The sequence below is a fragment of the Ostrinia nubilalis genome, chromosome 9 (assembly GCF_963855985.1).
Source record: "Ostrinia nubilalis chromosome 9, ilOstNubi1.1, whole genome shotgun sequence".
Lineage (NCBI taxonomy): Eukaryota > Metazoa > Arthropoda > Insecta > Lepidoptera > Crambidae > Ostrinia > Ostrinia nubilalis.
This window is the reverse complement of record NC_087096.1, coordinates 4596842-4620220: the sequence shown is the minus strand read 5'-3', so window position 1 is coordinate 4620220 and position 23379 is coordinate 4596842. Positions and strand designations below refer to the sequence as shown.

General features: G+C 40.3%; 1 protein-coding gene and 1 non-coding gene across 2 annotated transcripts in view; both read right to left on the bottom strand.

The window, feature by feature from the left end:
- Nucleotides 1-23379, bottom strand: part of LOC135074815 ((E3-independent) E2 ubiquitin-conjugating enzyme) — a 49026-nt gene extending 25647 nt beyond the window's left edge. Inside the window, exons 1-17 of the mRNA XM_063969195.1 lie at nt 23051-23379; nt 18969-19196; nt 18395-18637; nt 16232-16346; nt 16074-16166; nt 15916-16008; nt 15758-15850; nt 15600-15692; nt 15441-15533; nt 14448-14579; nt 13819-13955; nt 13042-13217; nt 8406-8528; nt 6636-6837; nt 6481-6600; nt 5509-5634; nt 5006-5106 (exon numbers count right to left, since the gene is read on the bottom strand). Coding sequence (XP_063825265.1) covers nt 5006-5106; nt 5509-5634; nt 6481-6600; nt 6636-6837; nt 8406-8528; nt 13042-13217; nt 13819-13955; nt 14448-14579; nt 15441-15533; nt 15600-15692; nt 15758-15850; nt 15916-16008; nt 16074-16166; nt 16232-16346; nt 18395-18637; nt 18969-19196; nt 23051-23275 — 2393 coding nt within the window. The 5' untranslated portion in view covers nt 23276-23379. The remainder of the gene's footprint in view (nt 1-5005; nt 5107-5508; nt 5635-6480; nt 6601-6635; nt 6838-8405; nt 8529-13041; nt 13218-13818; nt 13956-14447; nt 14580-15440; nt 15534-15599; nt 15693-15757; nt 15851-15915; nt 16009-16073; nt 16167-16231; nt 16347-18394; nt 18638-18968; nt 19197-23050) is intronic.
- On the bottom strand, nt 8284-8355 carry Trnal-uag (transfer RNA leucine (anticodon UAG)). The gene has a single exon. It is a non-coding gene; the product is annotated as a tRNA-Leu (tRNA).

Genomic DNA, 23379 nt, shown 5'->3' with positions numbered 1-23379 from the left:
AAAAATACCTCAAAATACCAGTTGTTGGCATAGCCAAACCTTTTATTGGCAGTGATAATTACCTATTATTGGCACTGTTCTCGCAAGACTGAATAATAGCTGCTAGGTCTTATGTAGAGGTTTTGAAGAGATTCATGATAGAAATAAACAAAATAAAATCCTTTGTTAAAAGAAAAGTAACATTTTTTTTGTATAGGAACATACCATATCAGTTCAAACGCTTATATTTAAATATGGTTTTAAACTTTCCATAAACACTTTTATCAAATCTTTTCTCTTCAGAAATCCTTTTTTGCTACTGATTTTTATTTTATCCAGTCAACAAAAAGCTGTTCTTCCTCGTCAGTTAAAACTGTGAACGGACCGGGCTTAGAGCGATGATCAGGATGTTTCAATCTGAATGGTATAGTAGACCGTGGCACCACTTTCAAAGCTTTTCACAGGCTTATTCCACTTTTTATTCATTAATCCCCGCTAACGTCAATGGAGCTTATAATGGGGATTAATGAACTAAAAAGTTCATTAATCCCCATTACTTTATTTTATTTTTCTTTATTCAGAAAACTGTTAAAAATAAAATACTAATGTATGAATCATGTACCTTCTATTTATTATTGGACAAGAACTCACTTATTGATTATTTTTATAATCAAATTAAATTTAATTTAATCCTGATTACAAAGCTATTAATTTACACCATTTTTATCTTGTTACATCTTGGCCCAAATTTGTATGTAATCGTTTCCATCTTCTTTTAAATGATGAATGGGGAATAACGATTCAATATCCATAGTGCTTTTGGTTAATCAGGTAAGTGTTAATTTTTTTAAGTATTGTAATCAGTCTTAAATTTAATTTAATTTGATAATAAAAATAATAAGTGAGTTCTTATCCAGTAATAAATAGAAGGTACCTGATTCTTACATGAGTATTTTATTTTTAACGTACTGGGGATTAATTAACTTTTTAGTTCATTAATCCCCATCGTAAACTCCATTGGCGTTAACGGGAATTAATAAACCAAAAGTTCACTAATCCCCGTTGACGGGGATTGTCAACGGGGATTAGTGGAATAAGACTTTGAAAGGCTTTGAAAGTGGCTGAAAAGATAATATTTTTTATTGGCACCTTTTTAACCAATGTTTGACACCCGTGCCAATAAATGGATTTTATATAATTGGCAGTGGGCCAACATTTGGATTGGTGTATCCAAAACGTTAAAAAATATTTTAAATGCAATTTAAACTCAATTTTGAGACAAACAAGCTATAATTTTTAATAAACTCAAATTATTTTAAATACCCTTTTATTGGCATGTGTGCCAATAAAATGGATAAACAGATTTTACGCATACCAAATGTTGGCACACCACAAATAATTAAAAGTTGGCGGTTAAATTATAAAATAATGTTTTAAAAAGGCAGTTAATATATTCAATAATAAGACAAAATGATTATGTATAGGGACAACAAAATAGATTTGCATTTTTTTAAAAGATTATGATAGCTCTTACCTTAGTAAAAAACGAATATTTCGATTGTTTTTTTCGCACAGGTCGCGGTTTGTCAAACAAATGGTTGATGCGCCGCGATGTTTGAAAAAATAAAAAACTTGTGTAGCCAGTTGAGTAATAAATGATATTATTGTACAATTTCTACTAAAAAATATAAGGTTTGGCTACAAAAAACCTTAATTTTCTTAAAAAACTGGAGCATGCCAATAAATTGGTAGAGTGCCAATGATTGGGTGGTTTACCCTACTTCAACTAACTTGTTTTGTGTGTACATCAAACAATATAACTAATTAATAAAGCAAATTTTAAACAAAATCAATATACATGCATGGATAATCATTTCGGGAACGCGTCCTAATGTACAATCTTCAGCAACAAGTCCAAAATTTTACATAAAAATTTAAGGTAATTTACACATGTCATTATTACACCGTATTTTTTATACAAAATTTAGTTTTAGAAAGGATACTAAAAAAATATTTATTTTTAACTATAAAAATGTCCAATATAGTTTGTCCGATACCGCACAAGTCATTTCAGTGAACGTATCGATAATCGATCAAAAAATATTTTAAGTTAACGCAGACATTCGGTGTCTAACGTTAGTCGAGGAAGAAAACAATAACAAAACGGGCTGTCAGAGTATTTATCGTTAAATAAAATAAATCTAAATGGTAAGTACCTTTCAATTCATTATTCGTAAAGCGTACATCAATAATCCGTCATTTCGTGAACGTAATCATTACATTTAATTATTGATGAAATTCTTTTTTATTACACGAAATAACAAAGTAATCTCAAATATTTTCCTATTGACAAACCCAGATCGCATTTAAGTTGGCTGCCGTCTAATTAAAGCGCGCGCTTATTTGAAATCGTCATTTCGTGAACGGTCATTTCGGAAACGTTCCCGGACATGATGGCACGTTCCCGAAATGACTGTTGCGTTCTCGGAATGATGATTATTATTTGTAAGGGCGAATCATTTACAATATTTAATACATTTATTATAAAATTTTGCGTCTTTATAATTACAGCAAAATGGAAACTCCTGATAAAGAAAAAAATTTAAAAAAATCTCAAAAAAAGCTTAAAAAGAATATTTCAACTTATTTGCGCCAAAGGGAAAAGGCGAATGCTAGAAAAATAAAGTTTTTGGATAAAATGACTGAAGAGCAGTAAGAAATTAAACGGGCTAAGGACAGATAATATTATAGAAAAATAGAGTCATTTATAAATCTGTATACTGTTCATCTTCCTCGGACAATGAAGATTTAGAGACAATATCTCGTATTCAGCAGATAAAAGTTAAACAGATTGATGTTGAAGCAAATACGTCTTATGGCAAAGAAAATATCGAAATCTCGTATATCCTGTAACATTCTTGCTTGTTAAAATTCCTACTGAGAAAAGACCTTTTTGTCCTTTTTTTAAGAGATAACTTGGAATTGTCATTATCACTAAAATGTCTCTGGGGTGGTGGCGTAGTGAGGCGGGTCGTTACATTCCCTCTAATATGGTCGAGTGAAGCGATGGCTGGTTCACTCGTCATGTCTGTGAACAGGCGCTGCTTTCGGGGACTGGTCAATCCAAGTTATTCAAATTTATTGATGCGAGTCGCGATATTCTCACGTCCGAAATACCGCAGTGCCTTAAGTCAAAAGTATTCGACCAATGCGTGTTGCCAGTGATGGTATACGGATCTGAGACGTGGTCGCTTACTATGGGCCTCATAAGAAGGCTCAAGGTCACCCAAAGAGCGATGGAGCGTGCTATGCTCGGAGTTTCCCTGTGTGATCGAATCAGAAATGAGGAGATCCGCAGGAGAACCAGAGTGACTGACATAGCACGCACAATCGCTCAAATCAAGTGGCAGTGGGCGGGGCACATAGCTCGGAGAGCTGATGGCCGCTGGGGCAGGAAGGACATCATCCATCATCATCATCATCGACATGACAGTGTCGAAGATGATGATGGAGAAATCTTAGTAACCTTTTTGAGATCTGTGCGTAACAATATTAGAAAATTTAAGCTGGAACCTAAGGATAAATGATAATATTGATTTTGAGCAAATAATCAATCAGTATTATTCGAAAAATAATAAGTTTTGTTTTGTAATTTTAATATTTTTTAGTTAACTTGTTGTTCGTGACAGAATATATTGTTGATTTTCTTACGTTTCTTATATATTTTTTGTATTAATACAGAAGTTTAGTGAAGTACACTGTGATGTAAGGTCAAAAGACTGAAATTGTAATAACTGATTAAAACTTATAAAAAATATTTTAATATGAGTAGGTACAGAAGTTTAACTAGACTGAGTTATGAAGATGTTAACACTGAATTATAATAATAATTTATTAATAGTAAGAGTAGTTTTTCTTAACTGTGAACAATATGGCAATATAAATAAATAACTTAGTTATTTAAATCGTTGATTATAATTTAAATATTTCTTTATTTCTACCTAATTATATCAATAACAGAACATTTTTGTCATTCCGGGAACGGTTGATCATTTTCGGGAACATGACAATATTTCAATAAAATACGCATAAATGGAGGTATTTCAATATTATGTATACAGGGTGTTAGGTAAATGGGTATAAGAGCCGACACTAGCCCATGTTAACATGGTCATATAAATGGTATGGTGAAGTCAGAAAATTGATATCTTCATTTAAATTATTTTAATTTTCATACAACTCGGATTTTATCAAATTTATTTTGTATGAAAATTAAAAAAATTAAAATGATGATATCAAATTTCTGACTTCACCATACCATTTATATGACCATGTTAACATGGGCTAGTGTCGGATCATATACCCATTTACCTAACACCCTGTATATTTATTACATTACAGAACTTTTGTTCTGTACATATTACGTTAATTCGATTAAAAGAGTTTTAAATATTATGAAATTTCTTAAATTGTATGCGGAATAATAGCAACTTCTTTATTTTTTTGACGTATTTTGCTTGTAGAAAATTTTGAATGTATTGATTTCATTATTGCTTCTTCAAAATAGATACATAATATACCCATGTTTTAAACAAAGCTCAAATTATGCGCTTTGTTTTGTTTTTCCGGGTTTTATGAAACTTAGGAAAACGTTCCCGAATTGATGGTTTTCTGCAAGATATTTACTACTAAGCAATATTACTAAAAAAATAAAGAATTCTGTGCGCTGCCCTGTCAAGGTTTAAAAATATACAAATTAAGCAACAGTATAAACTAATAGTCATCATTATAGCTTGCAATTTTTTTTGTCATAAAACCGATTTTGAAATTCGCAACCTTGGTGATTTTGAGCCATATAAACATACTTAAACACTTTTTTGTAAATACATACATACATATTATACATAGACAACACCCAGACTCGTCACAGAAATTAAAATTCATAATTTCAATTTCTGATTCCCAGAATCGAACCCGGGACCTCTCGGCATAGTAGTCCGAAGAAAGTTATCAGCAATATACTCACACGGGCTCGTCAGCGCTAGTATAGGTCCGGTACCAGTGCACGATGGCGGTGCGGCCGTGGTGGTCTACACGTTGCACCACTCCGTACTCTCTGTGCTTGAGCTGAGGAGAGAAATTGAGTACATTTATGAGCTAGATTTTAAGTTTAGGTCTAGATAAAAGCACTGCTGGTATATGCTCAGGGTTACATCCGCATCGATCAGCTTTTTATAGCACGTCTGTCTTACGTGCCCCGTAACACTTACTTATTCAAACCAAATAGTTTATTCAGTAGTAAGGCCCTTTCCAGAGCGCTTATACACGTCCCGAATATAGCTTGCCCTACCACTACTTCGGGACAGCATATGGGCTGGTGCTGAGAAGAAGTGGCAGAAGAAACTCAGTCACCTTTGTCAGTCTCTTTTACAATCAAATACAGCAGTTCACAACTTACATGATACGTAATAAGTGCGAGCTAGAGGCTATTAAAAACAACAAAATTAAATGAACAACAAGATTTAGTACCTGTTGGTTTTCTTCGCAGTTGGCGGCGCCGCTGACGACAAAGTCTCCAGGGAAGCACTCCTGTCCGTCCAGATGGTGGATCGGGTACAGCTGGGTCGAAGGGATACCCATTTCTATGGTGCCGTCCTGTGGAAAAGTAAAAAAAAAATGCTGATTAATTTATAATTGTTATCGTATCGTCGTCAGAAGAAGTGATTTTTATTGTGCCAAGAAGGGGAAATGTCCTTTTATCACAAAGCATCGCTTGTATATGGTGGCTCAGATTAATGATTGCGAGATTCAAGTTTCGATCACGTCAGAATAATAAGTGGTAGTATTCCACAAAGACGTCTAGTTCGCTGTTCGGTGAGATGATGATGCCGGTGAATCGATGAATTCAGGACTAGGCTATATTGGACAGGAGGAGAGATACTTCGTTGCCAGCGTTACGTTCGCCCCGCTTGCAGAGTTACGAGGCAGCGGGTAAAGCCTGGTCTACGTGCTCACGGACCAGGCTTTAGTAGCCAGTAGCGCTGTGTATGTAGGTAGACAGCTGTGTTACGATGTGAGGCTGCAATATGCGCTTCAAGCGCTCGAACCGCTGCAACTGTCTCACCTGCCACACGACGTTGGCGCGCGACGTGGTTTGCAGCGTCTCCACCACGACGCGGTCGCCGGCGCGCGGCGGGGCACAGTCCGCTTCAAGCGCTTGCCGCGCTGCAAGCGTGTAAAGCCTGGTCCGTGGGCACGTAGAATCCCGTCCAATGACCCCAAGCTACCCATCCTTATCGCTCGCGCGTAATTATATTGCTGTCGCGACTGTGCGACGCGCGCCTGCAGTGAGTGTGCGAGCGCGACAGCAACATAATTACGTGCGAGCGACAAGGATGGGTAGCTTGGGGTCATTGGACAAAATTCTACGTGCTCGGCGACCGGGCTTTAGCTGCAGGGAGCGCTTGCCGCGCTGCTACAGTGTTTGTGTGCGTGTCTCACCTGCCACACGACGTTGGCGCGCGACGTGGTGTGCAGCGTCTCCACCACGACGCGGTCGCCGGCGCGCGGCGGGGGCGCGGGGGGCGCGCGCCGCACGGTCCGCTTCAAGCGCCTGCCGCGCTGCAAGCGTGTAGACGGCTGCGCTGTAGTCTCACCTGCCACACGACGTTGGCGCGCGACGTGGTGTGCAGCGTCTCCACCACGACGCGGTCGCCGGCGCGCGGCGGGGGCGCGGGGGGCGCGCGCCGCACGGTCCGCTTCAAGCGCTTGCCGCGTAACAAGCGCACCGCTAGCTGTGGGGAGCGTTTGCCGCGTTGCGACGCGGCGGAGGAGCAGCGGGATGACCATGTGGCACCGCTGTAGGTTAAAAAGATGCTTTTAGAAACGAATTTTAGCCTTTTTGTCTAGATAATAAGGCTTGGTTTCCTCCTACGCTGATGGCTGTTGCTTATTTCCGCCGAGTATTCAAATATACAGTGTGTCATTCATAAATTCTGTTTATGAATGAATATAATCTTCACTACATATGTAGAAAGCCTTCTATCACCGAGTCAATTTAGTTCCTTTGTTAGATTCGACCAGTTTAAAGCCTTAAACGTTGGACCCTCATATCAAAGTTTGGAAAACGTGGAATACAGTTCTAAGCAAGATACAAATTAGAGATTCTACCGAAAGTCAAAAACGTGTTTATTACATTTGTTAACACACAAAATATCCAGTGGATTTATGCTGCTAACTTGATGTAAACATTATTCATCATCATCATCATTTCAGCCACAGGACGTCCACTGCTGAACATAGGCCTCCCCCAATGACTTCCACATCGCACGGTTGGTAGCGGCCTGCATCCAGCGCCTTCCCGCTACCTTTATCAGAAACATTATTAAGTTATCTTAATAGTTTTGTTTACGCATTTACCATAAATTACCATACATGTAAATAACTTTAATCTTACTTAATCAATTGTATCATTGTTTATCAAGCTATTTATTTAATTAGTCTTCATTCGTTCCCGAAATAGTTTATTGAACAAGCTTAGAATAACGCTTAAAGGTCAAGTACAAACTTAGCGACAAGGTCGTAAGACAATGGCGCGTGCAAGAGAAATAAGATTAACTACGTGCGACTGCACGACATTTTATGATATTATATCGATAATACAAGTGGGACGAGTGAAAGTTTTTAATATTAGTAGTAGAAGCAAAAATATAGATTATTAAAGATATTTTTTGTCAGTAATTACTTAACAGGGACAATATTTTAATCTTTTATGAAAAGAGACAGCAGATTTATTCACTACACACGCCATATTGTGGCGACCATAGCCCGAAAGACGTAGCGTGGGTAGGCCTCTCACTATGGACCGACGATTTAGTGAAGGTCGCGGAAAGCACCTGAATGCGGGTAGCGCAGGACCGGTCGTTGTAGAAATTCTTAGCGGAAGGCTTTGTCCAGATCAGAAGTGGACGTCATTTGGATGAAAAGAATTAGCCTAGCTGCAGACTATAGACTTTTTGTCGGCCGTTAATACTGATTAACGGTATACTGATTTTTTTTATCCACAACGTGGAAGCTCTTGGCCTGTATCTCACCTGATGGTAAGTGACGATCAGGCCGAAGGTGGAAGCGAGCTTCACCCGGAATCCTCAACCACGGAGGAACTGGCTATCTTACCTCTTACTGCCGGAACACAATAATGCTGTTAACATTGTTGTTATGGCACCAGACTTAGGAAAGATGGTGGTAGCTAGCCAGGCGGACTTAGAACAAGCCCTACCACCTACCAAACCGAACAGAAAAATCTGCCCCCACTGGGAATCGAACCCGGGACCTCTGCGTCTAAAGCAGGTGGTCTTACCACTAGACCACAAAGGCGGTTAAAATGATGGGAGCGTCTTCGTGGATAAAACGATCTAGTCACTGACCTGTCGGTGTCACTGCCATCACTGCTGGTATTCTCCCAGTTGTCGGAGTCGTCGTCGTTGAGAGCCACCTCCGACTTGCTGTCGCCGTTTAACAGCGAACTGTCCTCGCGGTTCGGCTCCGGACTGGAATATATTGCAAGTTAGTCTATGTTGACGATCTTTTGTTTAAGGCCCAGAACAGACGGTGAAACGCAACTGCAACTGCTAGTTACTTTTGAGTTGCATCTAAGTTTCTGCCATAGCGTCCGTTGAGACCACACATGACGCGACCAGTTTGAAACTTTCAGTTTTAGTTTCATTCATCAGAATCATCACAAAGTTGCAGTTTCGTTTCACCGTCTGTTCTGGGCCTTAGTTAACACAAGCTAATGAGCTGTTTTTGGAAATAGGCGTCTCTAATGCAGTAGACAATAAAGGCTTGCTTTACAATTAATGCAATCTTTGAGTATATGAATGCGGTTTTATTCCAAATTCTAGGTTTTAGTAAACCTCTTGGGACAGCAATTAACGTTGGTGTTTTATAGCAAATTACATTTTGATCAAGAACATAAAACTGAACAATTACTGAATGTATTTCAAGCTGTCCTCAAGTTACCCAATATAATTAAACTGAAAGCATCGGAAGCTCTAACTAATCAGCTGATCGTGTCAAGTCCAGTCACGCTGTTAAGAGAAGTGGTTACAATTGAGGCCACCTGATGCCGAAGTCATTCAAGCCCAATATATGACATCAGTCACGCTATTAAGAGAGAAGTGGTTACAGTAGAGGCCACTCAGATCCAAATCGTTTTAAGTAACCCATTATCTAACAAAATCGCAAGCTCTAGCTGATCAGCTAATCGTGGCAAGTCCATTCACGTTGGTTACAATTGAGGCCACCTGATGCCCTAATAGTTCTAAGTAACCTAATCTAACAAGATGATTAAATCGCAAGCTTTAGCTGATCAGCTGATCGTAGCAAGTCCAGTCGCGCTAATAAGAGAAGTGGTTACAATCGAGGCCACCTGATGCCCTAATCGTTCTAAGTAACCCAATATTAACATAATTCAATCGTAAGCTTTAGCTGATCAGCTGATCGTGGCAAGTCCAGGTGCGCTAATAAGAAAAGTGGTTACAATTGAGGCCACTCAGATCCTAATCTTTTAAAGTAACCCATTATCTAACAAAATAGCAAGCTCTAGCTGATCAGCTGATCGTAGCAAGTCCATTCACGTTGGTTACAATTGAGGCCACCTGATGCCCCAATAGTTCTACTAAGTAACCTAATCTAACAAGATGATTAAATCACAAGCTTTAGCTGATCAGCTGATCGTAGCAAGTCCAGTCGCGCTAATAAGAGAAGTGGTTACAATCGAGGCCACCTGATGCCCTAATCGTTCTAAGTAACCCAATATTAACATAATTCAATCGTAAGCTTTAGCTGATCAGCTGATCGTGGCAAGTCCAGGTGCGCTAATAAGAAAAGTGGTTACAATCGAGGCCACCTGATGCTCTAATCGTTCTAAGTAACCTATTTATCTAACAAGATTATTAAATTGCAAGCTCTAGCTGATCAGCTGATCGTAGCAAGTCCAGTCGCGCTAATAAGAGAAGTGGTTACAATCGAAGCCACTTGATGCCGGAGTCATTCTAACCCAATATTACATCATAATTAAGGCCGGGTAGCAGAGAAAATGGCGAAAATGAGGTTTTCATTTTCCATTTTTGAGGTACTAAACAGTAAAATTAAAGGCTAAGATTTTTATTGGGCATAGTTGAGGATATTTTTTAGGGCTATTAACGGATGGAAACACGATTTGATGAAGTTGAATCGATAGAATATATTCCCAAAGTTACCTCTATTCGTTTTCTAAAAATGGTTTTATTTTTAAAATAAGCGATTTGAGATTCTAAATCTTTTACTAAACTAAAGTTCAGAAATAACTTGAGGGCTTTTAACGGATGAAATTTTTATATTGCGTCTTATTTAGTTACTATGTTAAAAAATGTGGAAAAAATCGTCCATGACGGCTTGGACAATCTCAATCAGTCGCGCGGTGGCGCTTACGGAGGACGGACGCGTGTCAGTTTTTTGGCCGTGACAGTTCGCGATTTGTCGATATTTTTGACAATGATGACTTTGATGAGTCACAGTATAATAATATCAGTGTTACTGGAGAAAGCTAAAATTTTTGATAATTAAGAATTATCAATTTTGTCTACCTATTGAAATTTAAATCGTTCGCATCCTTTTAAACGAACGATTTAAAAGTGGAGTTCATATGACTCCTTGTAGACTTGAGTGTCTAGAGCGTCCCTTCCTCCACCATGCGTAAGAATTTTCAATAAAATACTGTCTAAGGTCTGTAGCTAAAGGTCTACGCTGCAAGATGGAAGAATCTTCTACCCAAAAAGATGGCAGATGCAGCAGATGTCAACTGATTTAAAACTGGAGTTGATGTGACTCCTTGTAGACTTGAGTGTCTAGAGCGTCCCTTCCTCCACCATGCGTAAGAATTTTCACAAAAATACTGTCTAAGATCTGTAGCTAAAGGTCTAAGCTGCAAGATAAAAGAATCTTCTAGCCAATAACTTTAAAACTATAATTTGAACGAATTTTGCTATTAGTGGACAAATTTCTGCTCACGATGGACTAATTATCTGCTATACTCTCGACTCTCTAATGCACAACATTTATAAACATTTTGCTGCGGTAATGCACTCCAGGTAAGTGTGTGATGCTCATTGCTTATAGTGATTTTCGATACAGAGCCCCGTACATACGTTATACATAAATTATGGAAAGAAAACACCCAGACCAAAACAAACAAATATGTATGCAATTTTAGTATGATATTTTGATTTATTAATAAACAAAAAGACTGAATAAAATTGATGCGTGTACTGATTAATGTAATTAACCACATGCAAAGCTTTGTGAATTGCAACAACTATAATTTATTATCCAAGCTCTAAATAATCGCTACTATATATATATATATATATATACTCCCAAGCCGCTTTCGGCTACGGTAACCACGACAAAATTCCTTTAGTCCGCAATAAGAGGGCTACCCTGGGCTGCCCTATCATGTGCCCTCACATGGCTACAGTAGCCAATCTTGTTGGTAAACGTGCGCGAACAATGTCGACACGTTAGGACACCGCTGATGTAGTTGTAAGTGATAGCCGCTGCTGGTCTGGCTTTAAGAGCATCGCGCTTCGAATCAAGATCAGATTTCCGCTGCTCTTCGAAATCGTTAACTTTTTTCCGCACCAGGCGCCTCCACTCCAGACGGTGGCTAGCAGTTTTTTCCCACTTTAGGGGGTCAATGTCGCATCGCTTCATATGTCTTTTCTGAACATCCTTATAACGTAAGTCATTTACAGTGACTTGCGGAGTCAAACAAGGGTGTGTGTTAGCCCCGACATTGTTTGCGCTCTATTTTGCAATGGCAGTCGGTGAAGTTTTAGAGCAAAACTCTTCTGGCATCAGGATACGTTTCCGAACAGATGGTGGAATATTCAATCTTGCTAGACTTAAAGCCCGCACTAGGGTCTCCCATGCGGTTATTACGGAGATTATGTACGCAGACGATCTGTGTTTTGTTGCCAACTCTCCTGAAGAACTTCAGCTCTTAATTACGAACCTCCATGAAGTCTGTTGTCGTTATGGTCTCAAAATTAGTATTTCTAAAACCGAAGTTATGGCAATGGACTTCGGTGGCGATGCAGAACCGCTAAAAATTAGCATTGACAACTGCGTGCTGAAACAGGTGGAGAAGTTCAAGTACTTAGGCAGCACTATTACATCCAAGTGCGACCTAGAAGGCGAAATAAACCACCGCATCAGTTCTGCGGCGGTTGCTTTCGGAAAACTTCGGTCTAAGGTGCTGCGTTCACATGATCTGAAGCTCTCTACAAAAATTTCCGTATATATGGCTGTAGTACTCCCAAACCTTCTGTACTCTTCGGAGACCTGGGTTTTGTATCGAAAGCATATCCGTACGCTAGACAGGTTTCACCTCAAATGCTTGCGAGACAATCGCTACTACGAGTAACTGATCATAAAATGTTTTTCCAATCGTTCAAGCTCCCGAGGATCTACCGATAGGTCGGGTGACGTAATCTTGAAAGTATTATTTTAGCCGGCGCGGAACTTCCGGAAGGTCGGGTGACGCCACGCCTCTTTGAACCGTGTTTACTTTGGCAGTTATATTCTATATTTATTCGATTCTAAAATATATTCCCAAAAATTTTGAAAGTTGTTTTAATTTGTATCACTTGGATATGATTTGTATTAGAAAGTGCTGTGAGTGTGACGCTTGAACGGAAGGAAGTCAACCTAACCTAACCAACTGCGTATTTCTATACTGTGTAGCCGCGAGAGCTCTTTGGCGCGCTGTCTTCGACGAAGTATTGCGCGCGCAGATTTTGACAGCGCGAAATACCTACTTTAGCAGAAATACCAAGCCTTAAATCGCAAGCTTTAGCTGATCGTGGCAAGTCCAGTCACGCTTTTAAGAGAAGTGGTTACGATTGAGGCCACTCAGATCCTAATCTTTTTAAGTAACCCAATCTAACAAAATCGCAAGCTTTAGCTGATCGTGGCAAGTCCAGTCGCGCTAATAAGAGAAGTGGTTACAATCGAGGCCACCTGATGCCGGAGTCGTTCTTCTCCTCAGTAGCCGTGTCTTCCTGGCTGCTGGCCATAGGAAGTGACGTGTCTCCGCTCGGCTCGATCTTGATGCTCGGACAGTTCGCGTCGGCTTTTAGCGCGTCGTCCAAAGACTCCAGCTTGGCGTCCGCGTGGTCGATCTCCATGGAGTTGGTCTAAGGAAAACATGAATTTTGTTTTAAATGAATAGGTTCTTTGGGTAATGGATTGCCCAATTTGAAAATGGGTTATTATTAAGATACTTAACTGGCAAAATCATTTTATTTTGACGTACACACCACGGCCACACTGTTAACTATCCATTTCCGTTTTTGCTCTCGCTCTCATCAAATGGTGATTCTTTGCGATAGAACGAGACGACATGACAGACAATGGATAGTTAAGACTGTTGCTGATGGTACTGAGTCTCAAAAAAAGATTGAGCCAAATTAAAAAGACCGTGTTTTTTTTCTACTATGATTCAAATACAAAAGTTAAGTATTTTTCCGACTATTAGCAGCTTGTCATATAGTCTGCTAAGAAAGACACGCAGTGGTGCGTATGTGATCCCTCTGGCTGGTAGAAAATGAGAATAGGGAGGTGTATGCAGTTAGTGAAACACCGTCTATAAAGTGACTGGATGAATGCTTATGGTCTAGGGCTATGTTGCAAGCCATTCTGTCGCACTGAAAAACACTTTAATTACGAGGTTGGGAGCCCTAATTACCCCCATAAATGAAAGGCACATAAAAGATAATAAAACTATAACAAACTTACATCAGAAGATTTTAGTTTGCGGTGCGCGGAGGCTCTCTTCTTGGGCCGCGAAGGCACGTGGTCCGACGAGTTGGTCTCGGACTTGGACGGCTTCTTGCACGGCCGCGACTGCTTGCGGATGTTCCTGTAGTATTTGCCTGGGGAACAAGCTTCAATTTTATGGCCTGATAATTTGAATTGTATTTCCTTAAAGATAAGCTAGAAAGTTGTACAACTCTCAATTCCAATCAAAATGAAAACGACTACAGCAAGTTTGTGCGATGGATCCTTCAGGCCGTTGGGGCAATCAATATGTTTGATCATTTTTTTCGGACAATAAGTTACCACAAAACTTTTTGTAAAGTAACATTGTGTATTTATTTACTAAGCTAAGTTGACAATGCTATATGCAAACAACCACAATCGCAAATCAGACTTAAAGCTGCAAAATCGTGCTATCGCAACCTTATAAAGTGCCTTTGTTTAGCTTGATATTGACGACGGCACAGTTGTAAATAAACACGTTGCAAGGTTTCTTTTGACTATATTATAGTTACTAGAAAATGCTATGAATGCTTGGAAAAGTATATTTTGGAGTGTGGTGTGCATGTTGGAAGATTTGTTATTAATTTATTCATATTACAACTTACTATGTTGTTTACGCCATTGCTTCTTGCTGATGAACGTGTCTTCCGGACCGATGGTGAGGAAATTCCTGTCTCCAACTTGAAGGGTGCAGGGTTCGAAGACATTCAGCAGCTTCAAATTCTTCAGATCCTCACCTGCACAGAAATGTGGGTTACAACAAATGAACCGCGAAGGTGTACCGTTTTGGACAAAGATAAACAATTTATGCACATTAGAAATTCTGTGGAGTTATAAGAGCGGAACATTTTTGAAGTAGATTGTGCAGACAATGATACTATTAATTTTTATTGTTTGCGTTCTATGAACTAACGAAGTTAGTTGAGTTTCATATTTATGCGAGCTGCAGACCAAGAGCTAAGCTAAGCTTAGTTTTCATAGCTGACGTAGTCCCTGACCTAAAGTCCGCGGGCACGAAACTGGCGACGACCGAGCGATGGCGGGGCGCCGCGACGGCGACGAGGACTAAGGCCTCAGCCTCGAATTTAGCGGGCAGCGGCGCGGGAGCGGCGGCGGCGCGGGAGCGGGGCGGGCAACGCAGACCCGTTCTCGAAACAAGCGGGCAGCTCGCGCGGCAAAGTGTTGTGTTGTCGAGATATTTGTTTTTATTCGCAAACTAAATGTCTGAACAATTCAAATTTATTCCTAACGCTCGATTTATTGTGGGCAAAAGAAGGAGTGCGCTGCCCGCTCGTTGCACGCTCCCGCGCCGCTGTTTTCGAGAACCGGTCTATTTGTTTTTACGCATAAGATCCTGCCGCTCCCGCCGCCGCCCCGCTGCCCGCTAAATTCGAGGCTGAGGCCTAATATCGCGATCGCCCTGCTCCGCCGCCGCTTATTTCGTGCGCGTCGCCATATACTACCATGTTGTTGTATGCATCGCCGCCGCTCCATCGCGTCGCCTCGCCATCGCTCGGCCGTCACCAGTTTCGTGCCCAGACTAATGGCATTAACGTGTACGCGATACTGTGCCTTATGTCGTACGTGTTACGGCTCACCTTCGACGAGGAACTTGGGCTGCGTGGGCGCGGCTCCGTCGGTGGGCAACGTACAAAGCGTGCGGCATTGCCAGTGCACATTGACAGTCCAACCTGACCCTTATTGACATGAACTGTTTACGCGATACTGTGCCTTACATCCTACGTGTTACGGCTCACCTTCGACGAGGAACTTGGGCTGCGTAGGCGCGGCGGCGTCGGTCGGGAGCGTGCACAGCGCGCGGCACTGCCAGTGCACGCTTACACTCAAACCTGACTCTTATAGACAGTAACGTTTACGCGATACTGTGCCTTATGCCCTACGTGTTACGGCTCACCTTCGACGAGGAACTTGGGCTGCGTAGGCGCGGCGGCGTCGGTCGGGAGCGTGCACAGCGCGCGGCACTGCCAGTGCACGCTTACACTCAAACCTGACTCTTATAGACAGTAACGTTTACGCGATACTGTGCCTTATGCCCTACGTGTTACGGCTCACCTTCGACGAGGAACTTGGGCTGCGTAGGCGCGGCGGCGTCGGTCGGGAGCGTGCACAGCGCGCGGCACTGCCAGTGCACGCTTACACTCAAACCTGACTCTTATAGACAGTAACGTTTACGCGATACTGTGCCTTATGCCCTACGTGTTACGGCTCACCTTCGACGAGGAACTTGGGCTGCGTAGGCGCGGCGGCGTCGGTCGGGAGCGTGCACAGCGCGCGGCACTGCCAGTGCACGCTTACACTCAAACCTGACTCTTATAGACAGTAACGTTTACGCGATACTGTGCCTTATGCCCTACGTGTTACGGCTCACCTTCGACGAGGAACTTGGGCTGCGTAGGCGCGGCGGCGTCGGTCGGGAGCGTGCACAACGCGCGGCACTGCCAGTGCACGCTTACGCTTTCCGTCACCACTGCCTCCACGGTGAACTGTGGGCAAAAGTTTCATTGTGATACTGGGACAGACTGGTCATGTTGGCTGCTTGATGATACTACATTGGATAGCGAGTGGTCATGAGATGATAGCGAGTCAAGTACCGAGACTTCAAAATCCTTGCATTTTTATACAGTTTTACAGATTTCTTGATATGAGTAACTTCATAAAAAGTTTCAGACAGTCTTTCAGAGAAAGGCTTCGTTAATTAAAAAGCGTTAACATGAAGCTGTCCACATTCTACCAACACAATTCGGAGCTATATCGAGTATCATGAGCGCTCTAGCACGCGGTAGATACGTGTTCTTTTGGCATGTCAAAACGAGTTCGAGTGGTCCTCCAGATTCGTAACATTAACGCTCATATACAACATGACTTTACTAAATACCTTATGATCGTGCATCTTGTGTTTCCTCGCCGCCTTCATCTCCTTAGTGACGTGCAGCCAGTTGGCGCTGTCCAGCGAGCCCAGGGGACCGTAGACCACCTGCCCCGGGTAGAACTCGCGACGAAGAGTATGGCATAGACCGACGCCGGCGCATCGAGTAGTCCTCCAGGGGACAGTTGTCCAAGTTGGAAAGACATTTAAGTACGCTCATATACAACAGACTTTACTAAATAAGTAAATACCTTATGGTCATGCATCTTGTGTTTCCTCGCCGCCTTCATCTCCTTAGTGACGTGCAGCCAGTTGGCGCTGTCCAGCGAGCCCAGGGGACCGTAGACCACCTGCCCCGGGTAGAACTCGGACGAAGAGTATGGCATAGACCGACGCCGGCGCATCGAGTAGTCCTCCAGGGGACAGTTGTCCAAGTTGGAAAGACATTTAAGTACGCTCATATACAACAGACTTTACTAAATAAGTAAATACCTTATGGTCATGCATCTTGTGTTTCCTCGCCGCCTTCATCTCCTTAGTGACGTGCAGCCAGTTGGCGCTGTCCAGCGAGCCCAGGGGACCGTAGACCACCTGCCCCGGGTAGAACTCGGACGAAGAGTATGGCATAGACCGACGCCGGCGCATCGAGTAGTCCTCCAGGGGACAGTTGTCCAAGTTGGAAAGACATTTAAGTACGCTCATATACAACAGACTTTACTAAATAAGTAAATACCTTATGGTCATGCATCTTGTGTTTCCTCGCCGCCTTCATCTCCTTAGTGACGTGCAGCCAGTTGGCGCTGTCCAGCGAGCCCAGGGGACCGTAGACCACCTGCCCCGGGTAGAACTCGGACGAAGAGTATGGCATAGACCGACGCCGGCGCATCGAGTAGTCCTCCAGGGGACAGTTGTCCAAGTTGGAAAGACATTTAAGTACGCTCATATACAACAGACTTTACTAAATAAGTAAATACCTTATGGTCATGCATCTTGTGTTTCCTCGCCGCCTTCATCTCCTTAGTGACGTGCAGCCAGTTGGCGCTGTCCAGCGAGCCCAGGGGACCGTAGACCACCTGCCCCGGGTAGAACTCGGACGAAGAGTATGGCATAGACCGACGCCGGCGCATCGAGTAGTCCTCCAGGGGACAGTTGTCCAAGTTGGAAAGACATTTAAGTACGCTCATATACAACAGACTTTACTAAATAAGTAAATACCTTATGGTCATGCATCTTGTGTTTCCTCGCCGCCTTCATCTCCTTAGTGACGTGCAGCCAGTTGGCGCTGTCCAGCGAGCCCAGGGGACCGTAGACCACCTGCCCCGGGTAGAACTCGGACGAGGAGTACGGGGTGGACCGGCGCCGGCGCATCGAGAAGTCCTCCAGGAGACAGTTGTCCAAGTTGGAAAGACTCGTAACAACATCAGGACTTTACTAAATACCTTATGATCGTGCATCTTGTGTTTCCTCGCCGCCTTCATCTCCTTAGTGACGTGCAGCCAGTTGGCGCTGTCCAGCGAGCCCAGGGGACCGTAGACCACCTGCCCCGGGTAGAACTCGGACGAAGAGTATGGCATAGACCGACGCCGGCGCATCGTTTAGTCCTCCAGGGGACAGTTGTCTAAGTTGGAAAGGCTTGTAACAACATAACAGGATTTCACTAAATACCTTGTGATCGTGCATCTTGTGTTTCCTCGCCGCCTTCATCTCCTTAGTGACGTGCAGCCAGTTGGCACTGTCCAGCGATCCCAGGGGACCGTAGACCACCTGCCCCGGGTAGAACTCAGACGAGGAGTACGGGGTGGACCGGCGCCGGCGCATCGAGTAGTCCTCCAGGGGACAGTTGTCTAAGTCCGGGTATTCGAGCCGGGAGCCGTCGGCTGAGACAAGACGCAGTTTGCTGTGCACTGCCTATGGAAGAAATGTACGAGGTTATTAGTAAAACTTTATTAATTTGTACAAAAAAACGAGTTTTTTTAGGTAGCTACACTAAATAAATGCTGGTATTGAAGTTCGTTAATAAAAATAGTTCAATAGTCGCCGAGGATCGAATAAATTGACACGCGAATCGGCAGTTTGACACCGAAACCGAATGTTAGCCAATGTTAGCTCTTACAAAGTTTTTGTTTCTTCACACAATACAATTTTTCTTTGAGCTGATTCTGTTCCACAAATGCACAAAATATCTTTTTACTCAATATTAATAAAAGAGACAAATTTATAGTTCGAAAAATTATCTCACCTTAGAAGTCCCAACCCAGGAGTCGAGGCAGACGGCCAAATCAGGGGTAAACTCCTCCAGCGGTTGGAGTCGTTCACTAGCCACGTTGGGGATCACGTGCTTCGTCCCGACGATCTGCAGGGCGGCAGTCATCACGATGTCGCGACAGTAGCCGCGTTGCGTGTCCTTGCCAGCTATAAGGCGCCGTACTACATCGCCGGGCATCAGCGAACGATCCGCAAGTCCAACCTAAGTAATTTTAAGTGAAAATTAATATTTATATTTTGCTATGGTAGAGAGGGTTTGTGGGTCTTTTGCAATCACTGAGTCATAGAACTTTTTGTCTGTTGTACACTGAAACTGTTTTGAGACAAATAAATACTTTCTATCTATCTATCTATCCAAGATAACGTATTGCATTAAAGACTGAATCAAACACAATTAAATACCAATAATGTTACCAGTTGCAGTGATATTCTCTCAACAAAGAAAAACAATTTTCTGTTGGAACTTAAATTCAAATGAAATATTGATTAAACTTATTATAAGTTAGCTAAATAACATTTAGAAAATTATTCTCAGGTGTGTGCAAGTCCATAGTTGAGAGATAGGGACTCTAGAATGTAAGTTTATTTGAATAAAAAGTGCCACTATCATTTTCAAGTTGATTTCATGTATATGAAAAATATTTCTTTATTTGCTTAAAAAGTCTTTGGGTATTGTTACTATTTGATATATTGAAAAATTTTTGGGCAGAAAATCAATAAAAATTTTAAAAATGGGTATAATGCTAAAATGTAATTACATTCAGAAAGATAATAATATAAATAAAATGATTATGAAAACATATTTTTCATCTTTAATTGGCAACTAATTTTGTGAAGAAATATTATTTTAATACTTTTTATTAAACAATAAATCACTTATAAAACAGTAAAATGTTTAATCCATCAAAGACAAAAAAATAAGTTTGTAGTACCTTTGAACAGGTGAAGAAATCTAAATAATCTTTATTTTAAAATAATTGTAATTTACTTAAACCAGTCTCTTAACAATGAAAAAATAAAATAAGGATAAAAATATGTACAACGGGAGCAATTGTATGCAGTTTTAATTTTTTTATAACTTATCCTCGTAGCGCCCACGGATTTTTTGGATCCTCTTTAACTACGACCCGACCGTCCTTCTTATAGGACTTATAGTTATAGTCCTATCAGCCCAAGATTTTGAGTTGAAATTCGTATGTGTTAGAGTTACCGGTTTGAAGTGAAACTTTCAGGGTATAATTATGATTATATTAGCATGTGTTTTTAAATTCAATTATTTGTCTACCTTTTGTTCTTTACAAAGGCCATCGGGCCACAAATTCTAGATTAAAAGGAAGTATTAAGTGATGTAAAATTAAATAATACAAAAAATTAGTAGTGTAAAGAGTATTAAATTAATAATAATAATAAATACAGTGTGAGTCACGTTAAAGTGTACATATGAAAATAGATGAAACTAGACCTATTTTTATCGACAAAAAAGAGGTCAAAAAATTTTTGAGATTTTTTTTTAATTTTTTATAGAATTTTTTTTCTTCCAATTACTTGTTGTAAAGAAAACGTAATAACTTTTAAACTAAGCGGTATATCCTGATAAAATAAAAACAGTAATAATGCTAAATAACAGGCGATACTAAAATAATACATAAAATACACAAAAAATGCCAACAAATAATAAAAAATGATACTTTTTGAAAAAAATCTGCTTAAAAATTCGTGTTTTTTTGGTTATTTGATAAATTTCTCCAAAAAATGCCCCTATAACCGGTGGTTTTTATTACTTTCTATTATTCTCTATCGTATTATCTTTGTAAAACCAAAAATCGCATGTCTCTATCCCTATCACAACATTTGCTATGATCGTTTGAACAAAGGCCTGCCACAACATTATACTCCGCTACAGGTAGAGACAATTTTAATTTTAACTAAAATGCTTATTTTACTTCGAAATCTTTTGTTTTTATTTGAAATCTAACTTGTCTTTATCAAAATTACAAATCTAGAGCCATTTTCAGTTTTGTTGTTAACGAAGCGTTGAATGGCGCGCCCGGAGAGGCTTAGTTCAAACGATCATTGCAAACGTTGTGATAGGGATAGAGACATGCGATTTTTGGTTTTACGAAGGTAATACGATAGAGAATAATACAAAGTAATAAAAACTACCGGTTATAGGGGCATTTTTTGGAGAAATTTATCAAATAACCAAAAAAACACGAATTTTTAAGCAGATTTTTTTCAAAAAGTATCATTTTTTATTATTTGTTGGCCTTTTTTGTGTATTTTATGTATTTTTTTAGTATCGCCTGTTATTTAGCATTATTACTGTTTTTATTTTATCAGGATATACCGCTTAGTTTAAAAGTTATTACGTTTTCTTTACAATAAGTAATTGGAAGAAAAAAAATTCTATAAAAAATTTAAAAAAAATCTCAAAAATTTTTTGACCTCTTTTTTGTCGATAAAAATAGGTTTAGTTTCATCTATTTTCATATGTACACTTTAACGTGACTCACACTGTATAATAAATATTTTTGAACAATTTCACACATAACGCTATCTAGCCCCATAGTAAGCAATTAATATGCTTGTGTTATGGGTGCTCGCTTAACGGATATACTACATTATATACGTTTTAAATACATACATATTATACTAGTAACACCCAGACCCATCACAGAAATTAAAATTCATCATTTCAATTTCTGCCCGGCTGGGAATCGAACCCGGGACCTCTCGGCATAGTAGTCCCTTTTAGAACTACTACACCAAACGGCCGACAAATAATTAATTAATTAAATTAATTATTAGTGAAAGATAAGTTGCATTTTTATATTAGTAATATTCCATAAACCAATATAACACAAAGCCACAAACTAAAAATATTATGATATTTTTAGTACTAGCTTCGACCCAACCGCCTTCACAAAGTACATATTATTTCAAACCAAGATTTCGCAGAATTTCTGCCCTAAAAATGCAAAGTAATTATCTCTATTTAAGTAATACCTATTCGTTAGCAACTTTTTGCATAAAAACATACTCGACAACCACGGATTATCATAAAAAAAATGCGATTTACTAACTACGTGTTAGTGAGCCGTCCATACCGCCGGCCATTTTTCAAAAAATCCCATCTGTCAATTGTGACAGCCAATGGTAGCATACCGGAAACTGTTCCCTAATATTTCGTTCAGAAATCGAATTAAATTATTTCTTTAAGCCGCGAAATTTCAAAAATCTAGACAAAGTTTAATAATATGGCCTTCTAAAAGGCGCATGGGCGGTAATTGAAAGTTAGTTGAAAAAAGTTCTGGGCTGTAGTCGCCATGTTTATTTTGGGTTATCAAAAGGCGCGTGGGCGCTACGAGGTTATGAAATAAAAAAAATCCATACAAATGTATAAAGAAAGAAAACGTAAGCAAAGTTTTCAATACAGCAATATTAAAAGATTTTTTACTTTGAATTTTTTTTGTTGTACAACTCGTACCTCAGTAATTTACAACTACATTTTGTCATTATAAGGAATATTGTATATGGTATTAGAACCATTTTAGATCTCCCTCATGATACATAGGCAAATTATTAGCAATTGATTTACCACCTACAATAACAGTATTTTAAATGTGCAGCATGGTATTAACTATTAATACAGTTGGCAATAAGCCTGAGCACATTTTCAAATGAAAATGTGTAATTTTACTTTTAAACTTGCTTCATGGCAACTGAAATTCAAATTTATTAAGATTTACAGGTTTCAGCAAGTATGAATAACCTTGTAATCCGACTGGTAAATGTAGCACATTTCAAAACATAATATCCAAGTTGTGGGTACTCATTAAAACATGACATTGCTCATATCCTTAACTTTATACTTTCTATTTGGAATTTCCTGGAGGTAACCTACGTTTTTCTGATGCACCTAATGGGTTAGACCTTGGTTTAGGGGTTGTTGTGCTCATTAAAGGAGACCTAATTTATTATTGTTCAATACTCCGTCGCAGATTGCATGACTGGGCCGGCACTCCGTCCGCGTTTCAGGAAACTCTTTCTACTTACCGACTTCTCGGATATAACTCGTTCAGTGCCGGAAGGGTGCCACACAACGCGAATTTCGCCTTTTTGCACTGCTGCTTCAATGTCGCTCTCTTGATCACTGGAGATGCCTTCATAGTTTTCGAGTACGAGGCCGAAGACCACTTGCCCGCGATTGTTGATTTTATACACTTCATCCTCGTAAAAATACTGAAAGTCAGTCGGCGAACCTGGATTTTGCCCCGCCATATTGACGGGAATTATCTAAAGACACAAATAATTTTGTTTTTACGTGATTTTGTTCTTTCTGACAGCTGATTGCAATGTGTGGCGCATGCGTCAATTAATTATGC